Here is an 18,990-nt window from a genome sequence, read left to right on the forward strand (position 1 = left end):
TGGAGAGGCAGGCACACTTGGTATAACTTTTGTTGAAAAAAATCTGCACAGCAGTGGATCTGCAAAGTTTAAACCTGTGTTGTTCAAGAATCAACTGTATTTAGAGGAAGTGCTAAATATGGGATTCAACCCTACACCAGCTCTTTCTCCTAATTGGAAACTCACTTTCCCCTGATGACAGTATTTTCCACGAAAGCCATTCCCTTTCTAACCCTGACTTTCATATTTCCTGACTCACTGGGTAAGGGGGTATCTGTGTAATCTTTGCTTTGCCCTGTACCTTCAAATTCAGTAAAGCAGTATCTTTCTACAACCTCTCCTCCTTCAACCACCAGCTACTAAGACGCTTTTCTGCCTTCTCAGAAAATTCAGGTCCTGGCTTATAATTTATTTCCCACTCCTCCCTGAAGTCATCCTTGGATACTTTCGCATCATGTAGCTTCTAATTTCACATCTTCTATATTTTCCCACCTCCCTCACTTGCATGGTTTCTATGCCTAGAAATGTAGCCACACTGGATTGAAAAACACTTGCTCTTTCTGATTGCTTTTCCTTCTTTACTTTTATTTATTACTTTTTTTTTTTTTTTGCAGAGATGGGGGTCTCACTTTTTTGCCTAGGCTGGTATTGAACTTGTGGTCTCAAGTGATCCTCCTACCTTGGCCTCCCAAAGTGCTGGGGTTACAGATGTGAGCCATTCTGCCCAGCTGCTTTTCCTTCTTTAACACATGCTCATGACTTTCTTTCTCTGCCTTGAATGCCCTTGTCACCTCTCTGCTTGTCAAAATACTAAGTATCCTCCAGGATAAACAAAGATATCAACTGTTGATTGAACTCTTCCTAGATTTTTCCAACTGGATGTCACCTCTTTTTTTTTTTTTTGAATTCTGTAGCATTTTGTTTATATTCTTCTATGCCACTTTTTACCTTCTCCTTTGAATAATCTTATTGTCTTATTTCTAGTTAGCTCCTCCCAGTGTCTAGGCATCCTTTCTCCATTCAACAACTATTTATTGAGCAATTAACTATATGCCAGGCATTAGGCAAGTTTAAGGTTATAAAAAATGAAGAAGATAGGCAGCGTTGTGTGAGGCTGTGCCTCACACAGTTCTTTAACACGGCAAATTCTCATTTTATAAAAGAACAAAGGATTAATTAAAAACATACATGTTTAAAATACAGATAAATATGGAGAAGAAAAAAAGAGGCCACAATCTTCCAGACCAGATAGCTATTGTTGACTTATTTCAAAAAGTGAAAACAATATTCCCTGGGATAAGAGAAATTTGGATACAGTTCCACTGGTGATTGTCACTGCTCTCCACCCATCCAGTTCTCAAATGGGGTGGGTGTGTAGCTACATTTTGTATCATTTGCAGGGGGGATTTGATTTGGAAAGCAGAGCAATGCCCCCTTGGATGTGGGGAAGCAGAACATGAGTGTCCCATCCCCAGAATGTCCTTATCCCAATCTCCCTAGATCTGTGACAAGCAGGCATTAACTCACAAAAATATCCCTGGAATCGAGGTTGCTGCCGGAAGCCTCTGTAGGTATCTGGTCTCAGAATCATCACTTTGAATATTTAAGCTATCAGTGGCAACTTCCACCAGATGGCGCCAAAGTACATCTGGGACCAGAAGGGATTTGGATCCTGTAGCCAGACCCACAACTCTACCAAACCAACGTCGCAGGCCCAGGGGTCATTTCATTAACCTCTCAATAACATCGCTCTGAATTTTAATTTAATTTTTTAGTTTCCACTTACTGCTTTATGCCAGCGGTTTTACTGTGCATGTATAGGGCTAAATCATGTAAATAATAGAGAAAGATACAAAACAAAAATGCGTTTTTTTTTTTTTTTTTTTTTTGGAGACCCAGGCTGGAGTGCAGTGGCACGACCACGGCCCACTGCAGCCTTGACCTCCTGGGCTCAAGCAATCTTCCTGCCTCTGCCTCCTAAGTAGTTGGGACTACAAGCGTGTGCTACGATGCCTAGTTAACTTTTTATTTTTTGTAGAGATGGGGTCTTGCTCTGCTGCCCAGGCTGGTCTCAAACTCTTGGGCTCAAGCCATCCTCTCGCTTAGGCCTCCCAAAATGCTGGAATTACAGGCGTGAGCCACCTTGCCTCGCCATAAATGCTTCCATTTCCGCCTCGACAACTACTCCACCTGAAGCTGTTCATTTCTTCTTGCATTCCTTCCAGAAAAAAGTTATACACATGCCTGAATATAAGCACCTACTTTATATATTTCTCCCTCTTGTTTTTGCATATGCATAGTTTACCTAAAAGTGACGGTACTTGCCCGCTGTTTTGGACTACGCTTTGATCTTAACTAATATCTTGGAAATATTTCCTTACCCAAATATATTGCACTATCTCACATTATTCAAATCAATCAAATTCCATAATTTATTTCGATTGTGTCTAGCATTTCGCTATGATTAGAAAGAATGCTGTCATGGAAATTTTTGACAAACACTGTTGAGAATATCCATAGGGCAAACTCCGTACAGAGAGCTTGTTGGAATGAAGGGTACCAGCATTTTCCGTTTGATGGATAGTACCAAATTGCCCTCCAGGAATGTTATACGCTCACCAGAACTGATTATAATAAAACGTCTACATATTTGTTAGTTTTATAAGCAACGCGTGGTGTCTCGTTTGGGTTTAAGGATTCTTTAATTATGAATGAGGCTGTCTGAACATTTCACTGCGGAGCCTGAGCGCGCCTGCCTGGGAAAACACTGCAGCGGTGCTCTGACTCCTCCTGTCCAGCAGGAGGCGCGGCCCGGCAGCTCCCGCATGCGCAGTGCGCTCGGTGTCAGACGGCCCGGATCCCGGTTACCGGCCCCTCGCTCGCTGCTCGCCAGCCCAGACTCGGCCCTGGCGGTGGCGGCTGGCGATTCGGGCCGATCCGACCTGGGCGGAGGTGGCCCGCGCCCCGCGGCATGAGCCGGTGACCAAGCTCGGGGCCGAGCGGGAGGCAGCCGTGGCCGAGGTAAGCGCGGCGCTCCAGGGCGGCGGCCGGGCGGGCGCTGAGGCGAGGGCTCGGGCCTCCGGGGGCCGCGGCTGGGTCGGGACAAGGGCCGAGGGAGCGCGGCCGCGCGGAGGCTCCGTGGAGGCCCATGGGCTGCGAGAGGCCACCCCCAGCCCCGCCGGGGCTGTGACAATGACTGCCCGCTTTTGGAGCGCTCCGATTTCCACTCCAGCTTCTCTTTCTCCCCCGGCGGCGGCCGCGCTTTCAGCATCTTGGTACCCACCTGTTCTCCTAGCCAACCTTCGCCCCCAGTCCGCTCCTTCCTTTCCTCCTGCGACCCGCCCTCCGCCGTGACCCCTCCCTTCCTGCTGCCACCTTCCCGCCAGCCACAGGGATCTGATTCCTCCCAGGGGGATGTCCTGCGCCTCAGGGTCCGGTGGTGGCCTGCGGCATCCCTTGCGGTGCCAGAAGCCGTGGGACGAGGTAGGGAAGGGGCCAGGGGCATGTTAGGCCGGGGACTGGGTGGTCGGGGGCGTGTTAGGCCGGGGACTGGGTGGCCGGGGGCCTGTCAGGACGGGGCAGGAGTATGTTAGACTGCGGACTAGATTGCTGGTGGCATGTTAGGCCAGGGACTAGGTGGCCCGGGGGTGTGTCGGGCCGGGGCCAGGGGCATGTTAGTCTCGGGACTAGGTGGCCAGAAGCAAACTGGCTCTGGGCTTCAACTTGAAGTCCAGAGGTGTTTGGGGCTTTGTTACATTCGATGGGAACCAGATCTAAACACACAATTTTGAGAATCAAAGAGTTGCTTGGTGTTACTGATTGGGCAATGCTAATCTAGAAAGGTTCTTGACTTATTTATGTGAAGATATGGTCTTGAAATATGTCCATTTAAATTCTTCTTGTAAGTCTTAACTTCTTGTAAGTCAGGTAAGTGCTCTATGTACTTTAACTGGACTTAGTTTGTAACTTTCAGAACTCAAAGGCTATTCACTGTAATAAAATAGATGATTCAGTTTCCATCATTCGCTTTCCCCGACTTCCTGGTTGCATGTGAGGGTATGAATGGATAATCAGTTTTGGGGCCAGACTGCCATGCTGTGAATCCTAGCTTTGGCATTTCCAGTTGTGTAATATTGGGCCAGGTACTTAAACTTTCTGTTGTACTATCCCCATCTGTAAAATGAGGGTAATAATAGCTTGGCTTATAGTGCTATTATGAAGATTAAATAAGTTAACACTATAAAGTGCTTAAAACAGACCCTGGCATGTAGTAGGTGCTTAGTAAGATTTATATATTAATTATGTAATGACACACATTGTCTTATGGTATAATTCCCATGATTAAAAGGGTATTGTTTTTAATTGAAAATAATTTTTAGGGGCATTTAGCCATAACATAACTTTAATTATAAAGAATCCTATCAAGTAAGGCAATGAATTGTGGCTTTTTTTGCTTTTGCTTATATTTGGTTCCTCTGTTTTTCGGAATGGTTGGGTTAAGATCCAGTGTAGCAGTGGCCCCAGGAGTTCAGCTGTAAGGCCCTTTCTAAAAAGGTTAAGAAGAGGCCAGGTGCGGTGGCTCACGCCTGTAATCCCAACACTTTGGGAGGCCGAGGTGGGTGGATCACTTGAGGCCAGGAGTTCAAGACCAGCTGGCCAACATGATGAAAACTTGTCTCTACTAAAAATACAAAAAAGTTAGCTGGGTGTGGTAGCACACGCTTGTAATCCCAGCTACTTGGGAGGCTGAGGTTGTAGTGAGTTGAGATTGTGCCACTGCACTCCAGCCTGAGTGACAGAGCAAGACTCCATCTCAAAAAATAAATAAATAAATAAATTAAATAAAAATAAAAAGGTTGAAACGACAAGAGACTGTGACTGAAAACATTGGACTAAGTGGATTGGCTATAACCTGAAGCACCAAGGAAAGGTTATTCAGGCAAATTTTAGGAATAAATAATTCCAGGAACAGAAAATGCATCTCATCCTCACAATAGGTTGGGGTTAAAGGACTTTTCCAGTGACTCAGTGCTTGACAGCTAGCCAGATGATTCCAGTGTTTTGCAGGGGCAGGTTTGATGTGTTTCAAGGTGATAAAGTTTGTAGGACTGAAATTCTTGTTTTGATCCAGGTTATGGTATTGTATGGAATAAACCTTCATTAGTAGAAGATTCCTTTCAGTCTGTCATCTTCCGGGGATTTTAACTTCTTGGTGGTAGGGAGCAGTCTCACTGGACAGAAAGATTATGACTTGTTTCCTCGGATGATGGTTTGGAGATACTCCATCTCTCTGTGCTTTGGCATGTGAAAACTGTTTTGGGAGGATTGGTTCTGTGTGTTACAGGGGTGAGGTTGGAGTGTCCTGAGTCGGGAGCACTGTCACTTCAGTCTAGGCTGGCAGTTTTACAAAACGGGTCCAGTATAGCACAGGTTTATAAAGGCAGGGGTGCAGGCTGGGCACGGTGGCTCAATCCTGTAATCTCAGCACTTTGGGAGGCTGAGGTAGGTGGATTACCTGAGGTCAGGAGTTCAAGACGAGCCTGGCCAACTTGGCAAAACTCCGTCTCTACTAAAAAATACAAAAAATTAGCCGGGCATGGTGGTGGGCGCCTGCAATCTCAGTGACTTGGGAGGCTGAGGCACGAGAATCGCTTGAACCCAGGAGGCAGAGGTTGCAATGAGCCGAGATGACACCACTGCACTCCAGCCTGGGCAACAGAGAGAGATTCTGTCTCAAAAAAAAAAAAAAAAAAAAAAGCAGGGGTGGGGAAAGTAATGGTGCTCTTTGGATGTGTTTGCATATGGTGGGTGGTGGGAGAGGAGGGTGTTCAGAGGTGGGTACAGAAAATTCAGAGTCTATGGAAATATCTAGTCATTCCCCCTCCTCCTTTGGAAATTCCTTCCTATTTAGGAAAGATAATAGTCAGAGGCCGTCACATATAATAACTCAAAACTTGGATGCTAAACCGTGTGCACCTATGGAACTGGGAAGGATACAGACATTTGTTCATTCAACAAATATTTATGTTTATATTAAATATGTTCTATTTTCTTTTTTCTCCTTGGAGACAGGGTCTCCATTGTCGCCCAGACTGGAGTACAGTGACGCAGTCATGGCTCACTGCAGCCTCAACCTCCCGGATTCAAGAAACCTCAGCCTCCCAAGTAGCTGGGAGTATAGTCGTGCACCACCACACCTGGCTAATTTTTGTTTTTTTTGTTTGTTTGTTTGTTTGTTTTTGAGACGGAGTCTCGCACTTTCATCCAGGCTGGACTGCAGTGGTGCGATCTCGGTTCACTGCAAGCTCCGCCTCCCAGGTTCATGCCATTCTCCTGCCTCAGCCTCCGGAGTAACTGGGACTACAGGCACCCACCACCATGCCTGGCTAATTTTTTGTGTTTTTAGTAGAGATGGGGTTTCACTGTGTTAGCCAGGATGGTCTCGATCTCCTGATCTTGTGATTCGCCCGCCTCCACCTCCCAAAGTGCTGGGATTACAGGCGTGAGCCACTGTGCCTGGCTTAATTTTTATATTTTTTAGTAGAGACAGGGTCTCGCTATGTTGCCCAGGCTGGTCTCAAACTGCTGAACTCAAGTGATTCTTCCGCCTCAGCCTCCCAAAGTGCTGGGATTACAGGTGTGAGCCACTGCATCTGGCTTAAATATATGCTCTAGATTTGGTATTAGATGCTAGGAATACTGAGCAGAGATGAACAACTGATTACAGGAAAAATCACAACCAGTAGAGGAGACAGACTTGCAAATACTTAACCAATTCATAAAATGTGGCAAGTGCTAGAATGAAGTGTATGAAAGGTGATGTGGGTGCTCACAGGGAAGATCCTCTCTCTGTAAAGCACTGCTTAGTAAGGGGCTTTTCCCCTTTCTTTTCTCATTCTTTCCCTCTCATTTCTTCTATTGTTTATTCCACCTCAAGTGCTTGCTTTTATCCCTCAGAGTTTGATACAGATGTGTGGGAGTTCGCTTAGCTTGTGTCGGCACACTTCACAAGCATGGAGGAGTTTACATGTCTGAGGGCATCCCTCAGCCAGTGCGGGGTGGGCTTTGGTTGTTGAATGATGTGGCTTCCCTCCAAAGGGACAGCTCTGAAGTGTGTTCTCCATGCTTCTCCAGAGGGATCCTAGAAGGACTGGGTATTGTGGCCTAGCTCAGTCTGGTAAGCAGCTCAAGTGTGCACCCTTCTGACTCCTCTCCTTACTTCCTCACTCTGGCTTTCTGGATTCACCTTTTGCAAGCTACTTGCACCCAAGTTGTTTTCTCTTAGTTTGGCAGAGTACAAACCAAGGTCGTTGGTACTAGAAGTGGCTCTAGAAAGCAGGCTGTGAGATAGTATTGTGAAAATGGAATCACTCACCCTCGGTTGGCAACAAGGACCTCTTTGCTAGTATTAATTGAGGTGTTGGTAACCCCTGGTACTCTCTAACATCACAGTTGTAGTAAGACTGTCACCACCAGTGGTTTAGGATGAGACTCAGGTGGAAGGAAAAGCATTGGCTAGTATGGTAGCCCTAGCATTTGAGCAGTGTATGGACAATGGTAATGATAAGGATAGTGGAGTTGACTGGCTCTTGTTATTTTCCTTAGAAGCCTTGGGGTAAGAGAATGCCATGCCCAGATCAGCCAGACATGAACTCAGGGTTCATTGTGAAAGACAGAAGGCTCTATGGCCGCATCTCCTGCAGCTGGAGGGTGGGCTCTGTTGAAGGTCAGGCCCAGAATTTAATTATACATGTGGCAGAATTGCAAAGGAAGCTGAATGCACAGCCTTGACAGGTTGCCTCTGCTAAAGTCAGGGCAATGGTGGCAGGATGTGAGACCCTGAGACCTGGATGGAGATATTTGGGTGGAGGCACCGAGAACTTTGAATTCCCAGATTTCCTTAGATCCCTTGGGCCAGTAGAGGTATGCACCTCTCTGATGCAGAGGACAGCAGTTTCTTCTTGCCTGGACACTGTGCAGAGCTCTCACTTGAGGCAGATGCCTCCCATATGATTCTTGTGCTCCTCAAGATCTGCCTTCCCCTCCCCTCAGATCTCAGCATTGCCTGAGCAGGAAAGCAGTTTCTTAAGGAGTTGCAGGACCTGGCTAATATGGACCAGCAGAAACTAAGGAAACACAGTGGGTTGGGGGTGGGGTGGGGAGAATCTTAAGGGTGTTGGACCAAAGGTGGGGGTATTGGTGGACTATAAAGCTGGAGAGGAGAGAACCTGTTGACAGGTGAGCATTCTCTCATGATTCAGGATTTGGTGACCTAGCAAGGACAGCTGGAGCCAGTCTTGGTGTGCGGCTGGGCAGGCTCCTTGAAGCTTGGACACAACGACCCATACCAGTGGTTTGCAACCAGGGCTGATTTTGCCTCCCCAAGGGATATTTGGCAATGTCTGGATATATTTTTAGTTGTTACAGCTGGAGGTTGCTTCTGGCTTCTACTGAGTAGGGATGCTATTCAGCCACCTCCAGTATACAGACTAGCTCCCCACAAAAAAGAGTTATCTGGCCTAAAATGTCATAGTGCTAAGGTTAAGTCACTTTGGACTGCAATAAATGCGGTGGAGGCATCAGAACTATCTTGGCAGAGTATTGAGGAAGGAATCACCTGCACCTCCTGCCTGTTTTCCTGGGAGGGCCTATTCCTTTCACTCTGCTAATGTGGAATGCCCAGTGAGGGGACCTGCATCTTTGAGAAGCTCAGTGTTGGCTGTCTTCTGTAGGACAAGATTGACCTTAGGAGATGTTACTGTGAAACTAGGTTCCCAAGTATCAATGAGGATGATAGGATTCTGAGATAGTGGAGGCCAGATGGTGGCAGTTAATCATCAGAGACAAGGTAGACATAGTGCCCAGAATGGGCAGCAAGGCTGGACTCACAACTGGGGAATCTTGACCCACTCTGATGCGAATAGAGCGTGGTGTTTCTAAGCTGGACAGCTAACCATGATGCTGCTTGACTTGTATAATCAGTAAAAAAAAAAAAAAAAAAAAATTAAGAGCTGGCACGTAGAAGATTGATGTCAGCTGCTACAATGGAAAAATCACTATCTCTCCCCTTGTGTTCAGACATGAGCCATTTCTTAGACCCATATCCCATGAATTGAAGGGGAGGCTGGATCTCTTTCGGGAAAGATCTTGCAACATTCCTGCACGTATAGGCAGACATTCTCCCATCCTTCCTCAAGGGAACTGCAGATCTTTATCAGAATAGCTGTACAGCAAAGAAAGTATAATATTTAGACCTTTATAGGGCTGTTGAGTATAGGGTTCGGGCTGATAACAGTACCAGGCAACCCTCAACCAATAGTGGATAGGTGTTGCAGACAGATGCTCTAGTCTCCCATCCTGCTTAGGGACCAGCTGTATTCTAAATGAGTCTTCAGAAGGCTCCCGGTAGCCTTAGGAGCCCCTGTTGCCCACTGCAGTAACCAGCCTAAGAACACACTTTTTATTGGCTTTGCCCTGTTGACTGTCTCCTTGCTCCCTCACTGTGGCTTTCTGAGATCACCTCCCAAGTAAGTAGACTACTTGCACTCCTGTCTTTGTCTCTGTCTCTCTCTCTCTCTTTTTTTTTTTTTTTTTTGCATGGGGTCAGGGGTATGAGGGGAGTCAAACTATGACAGGTAGCAAGCAAAATGTGATACTTAAGACTAACATAGTGAGTGTCAGCTCCCTCTTCCTTCTGCTGAGGCCACTTGGGACTCTGGAGTCAGTTCCTGTGGTTCCGTATCTTCTCCAACAATACTTGGTGGTGTTTGACTCTTAATTTGCCTATGCTGTTGGGTATAGGTCTCATTGTGGTTTTACTTTCCATGACCATTAAGGAGACTAAACATCTTTTTATATGTTTATGTGCCTTTTTTGCCTTTTCTGTGAAATTCCTGTTTAAGTGTGTTTTCTGTTTTTTGTTTGTTTTGTTTTCTTTTTGTTTGTTTTTTTCTTATTCGTACAGTTTATTCTGGTTGCAAGTCCCTATTGCTTATATGTGCTGGAAATATATTCTTCAGGCTTGCAGCTTGTCTTTTTACTTCCTTATTGTGTTTTTGATGGAAAATTCTTAATGGTTTGTGGTTTTTGTGTTTTGGAAATCATTCTCTGCCAGATGTCATTGATATTCTCTATTGTGTTCTAAATATTTTATAGTTTTTCCTTTTACATTTAGTTTTAAGATCTACCTTGAATAGATTTTTCTCCCCTTTGGCTGCTTTTAATATTCTTCTTTAACTTTCTTTTTAGCAGTTTGGCTTTGATATATCTAGGTAGCATTTTCTTTATATATATATATATATATGTTCTGTTCTGAGTTGAGCATCTTGAGTCTGTGAATTGATGTATTTTATCATTTTTGGAAAAACTTAACAAAACACAGTTGGATTATCCCATCGGCTTCTACATTCAGTCTGTTGCAGTGTCATACGTCATGTAGCCTCTGGAAAATGGAAGTGAATAAAGCAAATGTCAGTATTAAACTAGTATAAGCCCTTTGAAAGGGCCTGGGGTGCCTGAAGCATACCAAGAACCAGTGTTCTAAGATTTTGGTATGAAGCATTTGCTAGCCTCCTAAACTGAGCTTTGGAGTGTTTCCTCTTTTTTTTCTGAACTCTGGAATAATTTGTGGAAAATTGGAATTATTATTTCTTGAATATTTGGTAGAACTTGGAAAATTTTCTGGGCCTGGAATTTTCTTTATAGGAAGATTTTTAAACTTTTGATTCAGTGTCTTTAATGTTATAGAGCTACTCAGAGTTGCTGTTTCTCCTTGAGATGCTTTTGGTAAGTATATTTTAAAATAATTTTTCCATGTTATCTGAGTTTTCAAATGTACTGGCATAAATTCATTGATACCATCTTATCTTTTAAATATATGCAGCATTTAGAGTTATGTTCCCCTTTTCAGGTATTTATTTGCACCTTTTTCCTTGAATTCTTGATTAATCTTACCAGAATTTTATTAGTCTGTTTTTAAAAAAACAACTTTTAGCCTTGTTGACCATTTCTATTTTGTTTTTTAATTAATTTCTGTGCTTTTATTTATTATTTTCTTCTGTTATCTTTGGTTTTACTTTGTTGTGATATGTCTTTTTTATAGTTAATCTGCAACTCATAAAGATTTGTAAAGCTCATGTGTGAATACAGTTTTTGTTCCCTTAACCTCAATTTTGTCATACATAGAAGCTATTTTTCAAGCTATGGAGGACCCATTATTGGGTGGTATAATTGATCTCGTAGGTTATGGCCAGAATTTTTTAAAAAGCAATAGAATAACAGAGTAGAAAAATGGAGGGTTCATTGCATGTTCTGTGGCTAACACTGTGTACTCACAGTACATAGCTTAAATGTTGTTTTTTGAAACTTTATTTAAAATATCCATATACACACATATATATATATATATCTGTCTATTTTGGGTCACAATATAACATATATTTCTTACTGTCAATTTTAGTTTTAAAAAAGTTTTGAAAAACACTATTAAAGGGTAGTTTGTCTAATATTAATAAAGGTTTAAAACCAGATGGCACAAAATACGTGAGGAGCTTGTTTTTAAATGACATATTCTGTGGCCCTATTTTAAACTTACTGATAACATCCTCCAGTGGTGGGGCCAAGGAATCTGTTTTAACAAACTCCTGTGCTTCTTACCCTTCAGGTGTTGGGGAACCACTGATTCAAGTATACACGTAGACCTTGAGAGTTTCTTGGGAAGTTCTAACATGGGCCAGCGGAGGGCAGCTCCTTGCCTGCATTTGTCCCAAAACTTCCTGTCTTCAAACTCCAGGAGGGATATGCAGAATGGCAAGGAAGCCATACCATAGGGTGGGCCTGCAGCTGGTAGGGGATGGGAGCAGGCAGGAATATTCTGCTGACTGTTAGAATGATAGAAAAAGTGAAATCGCTGTCATGCCACATTTCTGTCATAGAACAATTAGAATATATTGAGTGACTGATGTATATACTCCAAAGATGATAATCTTTTAAGCTCAAAATGTATGAATTTTCATGTATTAGTCAATGATAGGCAAATTCCTTGTTATGTTCCAGTTTCTGATCTTAGAGAGATATGACTTGAAATGATTCATGACCGTTTAGCATATTGTACCCCCAAAACTGAAAGTGATTGCAACATTCAAGCTTGGCAATACTCAGCTCGCTAGGCAGGAAGCAGTTTACCATGTGGGCACTGATGGGGAGAGCTCCATTTATCCGAAGCAAAAATGGTTGATAAACTCTAAGATGGTCTATGAGCTTTTCAGTTACTTCCCATTATATTAATAGCTTTCCTGGAAGATCCGTGAGTAGAATGATACCATTTTGTTTATTTATTTTTATTTTATTTTATTTTTTGAGAAAGAGTCGTGCTCTATTGCCCAGGCTGGAGTGCAGTGGTACAATCTTGGTTCACTGCACCTCCGCCTCCCGGGTTTAAGTGACTGTCTTGCCTCAGCCTCCCAAGTAGCTGGGATTACAGGTGTCTGCCATCATGCCTGGCTAATTTTTGTATTTTTAGTAGAGACAGGGTTTCACCATGTTGGCTAGGCTGGTCTTGAACTCCTGATCTCAGGTGATCTGTCTGCCTTGGCCTCCCAAAGTGCTGGGATTATAGGCATGAGCCACCGTGCCCAGCTGTCTTTTTGTGGATTGGGATTTTGACATGCAGGATGCCAAAATAGCTTGTTGCAGTAACATGGTAAGTATGTGGCAGATGATGCAGCCACACTCAAGGCTCTGCCCTCCCCCGAAACAGTATCTGGGAATCATATAGGAGAAGCTTGTTTGGTAAGGATCTTAAAATGTGGTCTACATGGGAACTCTACATTTTTAGCTGAGGACTACAAATTTTCTTTACATCTCAGTCAATAATTCTTATTGGCTGTTTTATATATCTATAGCTGTATAACAAACCACCCCAAAACTTAGAAGCTTTAAACAACAACAGTCATTTATTTGCTGATGATTGTGGAATCTGTGCAGAGCTTGGTGGGGATGGCTCATCTCTTCCCTAATGGTTTTGACTGAGATCTCCGTGTCCACTCCACTGGGGCAGGTTGCCTTCCACTGGGAGCTCAGCTTCCTTAGAGCATGGTGGCTGGATTCGAAGAGTGCAAAGGCAGACTCTATGGGGCCTCTCAAGTCTTGCACTCAGAAATCCCAAAACATCACTTCAGCCACATTTTCTTGGTCAAAGCAAATCATAAAGCTAGCCTAGATTCATGGGGAAGGGACATGGATTCTACATTTTGTTTGGAGAAGTACCATGCAAATTCAGGAATGGAAAGAACTGTTGGTGTTCGTCTTTGTAAATGAATCTACCACATTGGCCCTTTTCCTCCCTTTCTCCCTTCTCTCTCTTTCTCTTCCTCTTCCTCCCTCCCTTTGTCTCTCCTACCCCATTCCTTTCTTCATTTCTTCCATTTATCTAAATGCAACTATCACCCTCATTATAAATCATCACTATATGTTTTATTTAAAGATGAAAGATTAATTTTTTTTCTTATTGATATCCTTTTGTACTTAATCGATACTTTCCTAGTGGTGTTTTTACATTCTGCCTTTTGTCATAGCTTTGTTTTCTCTCCCTCATTAGAGTAGGGTCTTTGCTTTCATCTTTGTTTTCTTCACAGTACATGATGGGTGCTCAATAATGGTTTGAATAAATAAGTGAACGAAAACAGATTTTTTTTTTTTTTATGACACAGAGTCTTGCTCTGTCACTTGGGCTGGAGTGCAGTGGCACGATCTCGGCTCACCGCAACCTCCACCTCCTGGATTCAAGCATTTCTCCTGCCTCAGCCTCCCAACTAGCTGGGATTACAGGTGCACGCCACCACGCCTGGCTAATTTTTGTATTTTTAGTAGAGACGGGTTTTGCCATGTTGGCCATGCTGGTCTTGAATTCCTGACCTCAGGTGATCCACCCATCTTGGCCTCCCAAGGTGCTGGGATTATAGACGTGAGCCACCGCACATGGCTGAAACCAGATTTTGGAATGATGAAGCTTCAGTTTGTCCAGTTAAATCATTATTTTATGTTAAGCAAGTGTTTTGAAATAAAATAACTGTCTTTTGCTATTCCACTTTTGATTTTTCTGCCTTGGTCAGAGCCCTCCTTCCCAGAGTCCCACATTTGCCAGCTTCTGCTTTAAGTAAATGTATATTGATAGGGTATAGTAATATTTTATATTATGAATTAATATTTATGTTAAATATATGCAGTATTAAATATTAAATACATTATTTACTATTTATTCATATATCTAGATATATATTTCTAAATGTTTATAAGAAGTGTCCAAAGTCCCTTTTTGTTATTTCACCACACCACTTAAGGGAAAGAAATAGGTACATTAAAAGTAGAGGCTGGGCGCAGTGGCTTATGCCTATAATCCTAGCATTTTGGGAGGCTGAGGCAGGCTGATAGCTTGAGCTCAGGAGTTCAAGACCAGCCTGGGCAACATGGCAAGACTCCTTCTCTACTAAAAATGCAAAAAATTAGCTGGGCGTGGTGGTCACAGTTACTTGGGAGGCCAAAGTGGGAGGATTGCTTGAGCCTGGGGAGGTGAAGGTTGCAGTGAGCTGAGATTGCACCACTGCACTCCAGCCTGAGTGACAGAGTGAAACCCTGTCTCAAAAAAAAAAAAAAAAAAAAAAAAGGTTGAATAGTCTTTTCAAGTGTCATTTGCCATCCTAAATACTTGGTTTTTCTTATTTCTCTCCCTGGTGACCAGGAGTGTGAGGAAGAGGCTGTCTGTGTCATTATGTGTGCGTCGGTCAAGTATAATATCCGGGGTCCTGCCCTCATCCCAAGAATGAAGACCAAGCACCGAATCTACTATATCACCCTCTTCTCCATTGTCCTCCTGGGCCTCATTGCCACTGGCATGTTTCAGTTTTGGCCCCATTCTATCGAGTCCTCAAATGACTGGAATGTAGAGAAGCGCAGCATCCGTGATGTGCCAGTTGTCAGGCTGCCAGCTGACAGTCCCATCCCAGAGCGGGGGGATCTCAGTTGCAGAATGCACACGTGTTTTGATGTCTATCGCTGTGGCTTCAACCCAAAGAACAAAATCAAGGTGTATATCTATGCTCTGAAAAAGTACGTGGATGACTTTGGCGTCTCTGTCAGCAATACCATCTCCCGGGAGTATAATGAACTGCTCATGGCCATCTCAGACAGTGACTACTACACTGATGACATCAACCGGGCCTGTCTGTTTGTTCCCTCCATCGATGTGCTTAACCAGAACACACTCCGCATCAAGGAGACAGCACAAGCGTTGGCCCAGCTCTCTAGGTATCTCACACTCATACAGCCCAGCGCCCAGGAGATACTTGAGTGGCCCTCAGGGAACTAAAGGGAAGGGAAGGATGGGAATGCTTCTGCTCTTGAGTTGGTTTCCCGATGCTGTCTTCTTGCAGGACGGTGTGTGTTGGAGGTGTTGGAGGGACTGACTTGCAGCATGAGGCCTGTGTGGCAGCATCTGCCTGTGTGCCCATGAAGAGTAGTCTGCCATCTCTGGCACTACTGCTGTGGGTTCCCAGCCTCTTAGAGTTTCCAAACTAAGCGTGGCTCTTCTTCGTTTATTCTTCCTTTTAAATATGCTACCACCTCCTCTTAGCACTTACATAATACACATTCACTGTAAGAAATCTGAAAATACAGGTAAGCAAAAAGAAGAATCTAAGATTCATTCTGAAATCCTTCCTCTAAGAGATAAACATTATTAATATTTTGATGTTACTAAAAATATACATACACATGTGTATATAAATGTTTTGTTCCAAATGGGATCACACAGTACATACTCTTTTGCTTTTTCCCTTAATATATCATGAATATATTTCCAAATTATGACATAATTTTATGTTCTTTTACTATATAACTTTAAGGGTTGCATAGTATTCCATTTTGCAGATGTTCTACCATATATTTAACCAGGCTTCTGTAGTGTATTTTGTGTTTCTTTAACCAAATGGTGAACATTTGGGTAGTTTCAACTTTTCATTATTAGAAGCAGGTCTGTATGGGACAAGCTTGAAGTACACGTCCGTTCATTTTTCCCTGTCATGGAGCCAGACTTGTGTCTGATGTGCTGTTGGGATTTCCAGGAGTTTGCTTTGCATACCTAAGAAGCGGCCCTATTTGGGCTTGGGGATCCTTGGTACTTGTTGTCTAGTAACTGACTCTTGTCTTTTCATAGTTGACACATTAACTCTCCTACATTTTAAATTTCTTGACAGGTGGGATCGAGGTACGAATCACCTGTTGTTCAACATGTTGCCTGGAGGTCCCCCAGATTATAACACAGCCCTGGATGTCCCCAGAGACAGGTAGGAGGCATATTTGGGGCTGTCCTTATGATGGGTTCAAGATCATTTTGTTCATGTGAAATTATATTCCTAAATCTACCACATACTTTGTAATCAGAATTGTTTATTAAACTAGAAAATTGTCATAAGTATTTTCCTCCTGAAGATTTAGAAGTGCTTAAATCTTTTATGGAAAACCAGTTAGGGCTTATGTCCTGGCATAGCCTCTAAAACTGTTTTCCCACTCTGGATTGTGCACTTCTGAGTGTAACACATCCAGCCCCCAAAAGTGTGACAGGCTTGTGCTAGCTCTCTCTGAATTCGGGAGCATTTGCCACAAGTAGATGCACAGCTTACTGAGAGAAGGTAGCGTGGATATGTAAAAGCGATACCCAAAGCCTATAACGTAGAGGGTTAATGGGGGCACGCTGATTCTCATTTACTTTCTGTTGTTTCAGTCAGTAGGGTTCTTTCTGTCCGTCCCTCCCTCCCTCCCTGCCTGCCTGCCTTCATAGGAAAACCTTCCAAATAGGCAGATGTGGTATGGGGTGGCCATGACTGCCTGAGAGTGACTTTGAGTTCACTCACTGTATTTATCTGCCCTTTCATCACTGACTGAAAGATTTTGGTATGAGCTTTCTTGGAAAGCTCTAGTATGAGGTGCTACTTAAGGGACCTCTCTTAGTGCTGGGTTCAAGGCTTTGAGGAAAGTAGAAAGTTGGGGCGCAATATATAAGCGTCGCGGGCAATGCTCAAGGTATAGAATTGTTAACAGTTCACCTAAACTTGTTTATCACCAGTCTTATTACAGTTGGTGTTTAACTCTTAAACTCATTGTTAACTGAAAAGGTAACAGCCTGAGGTATTAGCCTGAGAACAGCCTGAGGCTAGTTCTCAACTTGTTAGAGGCTAACATTATCATTTATGAAAATCGACACTTTAGTATTCCTTTTCCCCAGAAGATTAAATCTAAACCTTCTTTGCATTAAGTGATTATCTAAAGTCAGTTTTGAGTTTCTGTCTGGAAATATAACTAGACGAGACAAACACTCCAGGACCACCCCTCAGCTTTGGTGTAGAGACCGTTTTGGACGATAGAGGGCAGTCCGGGTGCACAAATGCTGTAGGAAGTGGCTGAACACAGGGCAATTCCGGATTTGGCTCTCAGCCCCAGAGAAGGTGTGCCTGTTCCTGAGTGGGCTACTGTTTTATGGATTTGGTTGTTCTGGGGAAGTGAAATAACTTTGGAGAACAGAGAAGGGAAGGAAAAGAGCTGTTAGGAATGCAGAGTCTCCATCTCCAGTTCTGGATTTCTTTTCAGAAGGGCTTCTTTCTGTTTGGGTCATTTCACTTTTTGCTGACATTTTGGTATATGCATCTGCATGGGAGTTGGATTTTATTTTTATCAAGTGCACATGTTAAATGCGATTTCATTTGTCTGCGGGAAGGTGTCAAGTAGACAGGAGAAAGTGTGAGTACATGCCAGTGTTTAGGTGTTAGGATCAGGAAGGTTAAATAGTTTTTCCTATGCATGTATTTTTGTAAGTGATTATAGCCAATCCTATAGCAGGTAATGAATCACCATCTAGTCGTTTATCTTTGCATGTGGGAAATTTCATTTTTAAACTTAGGTGGCCTTCTTGTTGGGGTAAGGAATAGTAGATTTGTTTGTTAATTTTTCTTATTTATCCTTCATCCTTGCTCCTGGATTCAAAGGAGGCAAGAACTGTGAATGCAGAATCGTTTTACAGGAGCTGCATGTCAGATTGTTTGGAAATTAGAAAACAGATGGGCTAGATTAGACTGCTTTAAGATCTCCTAAAGTTCAAAAGCATAGGTGTGATTACTTAAAAATTATTTTACTTAAGGAAATACAGTACAAGGACCTGGACTGAAGGGAAATGTCTGCTCAGTGAATTTTTTTTAAATGCTGCTTAAATGTTTTTATTTCTCTTTCAATTAAAAAATCCATACACATGATACATATATACTTTGTGCAAGGGTCGAACAGCATGCAAGTGTATAAAGAGTAAAACGTAAAAATCTGCTTTGATTCCCTCCTCTGTTTTCACTCCCTTCCTGAAAGATACTTATTATTAAAATATGATGTGTTTTTCTAGTCTTTTTTCTATGGATTTAGACACAAGCACACATACAAACCCATTTTATTTTAACTTGAGTAGGAGCGTATTTCATGACTTATACATCTTTTAACGACTTAACTGATGTTAGTTTTCTCAGATGTGTTCTGTAATACTGTTACTACCTTGGATTTCTTATCCTTTCTTTGCAAATATCTCTCACACATTTCTACTTTTATGTGGGTGTTTATTTATTTACTTAAACTTGTTATGGAAAATTTCACACCTATATAAAGAAGCGAGACTAGTACAGTGAACACCACATATCCTCTGTCCAGCTTCGATCATTAGCTTGAGGCCCGTCTTATTTCATCCTTACTCTAATCTACCTCCACCTCCGCTAGATTATCTAGAAACAAATGCCAGACATCAGATCCTTGCATCTGTAAATATTGTGTGAATCTCTGCATGATACAGCCTTTTCAAAAAATGTAACTAACTATAATACTATTATCATACCTAAGAAAATTAACAATAATTTTTCCATATCACCAAATAGTCACTAAATATCTAGCCTTTGCTCATGTTTACCTGTCTCACAAATATTGTTT

At 42.8% G+C, this 18,990-nt stretch overlaps 1 protein-coding gene across 4 annotated transcripts in view; it reads left to right on the forward strand.

Annotated features, from left to right (window-relative positions):
• Window positions 1–2,793: 2,793 nt before the first annotated feature.
• Window positions 2,794–18,990, forward strand: part of EXT2 (exostosin glycosyltransferase 2) — a 148,150-nt gene continuing 131,953 nt past the window's right edge. Inside the window, exons 1-5 of one of the 4 annotated variants that reach the window (XM_063711079.1) lie at window positions 2,822–3,000; window positions 3,390–3,462; window positions 10,726–10,764; window positions 14,717–15,282; window positions 16,230–16,319. In XM_063711079.1, the coding sequence (XP_063567149.1) occupies window positions 3,394–3,462; window positions 10,726–10,764; window positions 14,717–15,282; window positions 16,230–16,319 (764 nt within the window). In that variant the 5' untranslated portion in view covers window positions 2,822–3,000; window positions 3,390–3,393. Of the gene's footprint in view, window positions 3,001–3,389; window positions 3,463–10,725; window positions 10,765–14,716; window positions 15,283–16,229; window positions 16,320–18,990 lie in introns of all 4 variants that reach the window. The other 3 variants (XM_063711080.1, XM_019037230.3, XM_004050977.4) reach the window with 3 other exon arrangements.

Source organism: Gorilla gorilla, chromosome 9 (assembly GCF_029281585.2).
Source record: "Gorilla gorilla gorilla isolate KB3781 chromosome 9, NHGRI_mGorGor1-v2.1_pri, whole genome shotgun sequence".
NCBI lineage: Eukaryota > Metazoa > Chordata > Mammalia > Primates > Hominidae > Gorilla > Gorilla gorilla.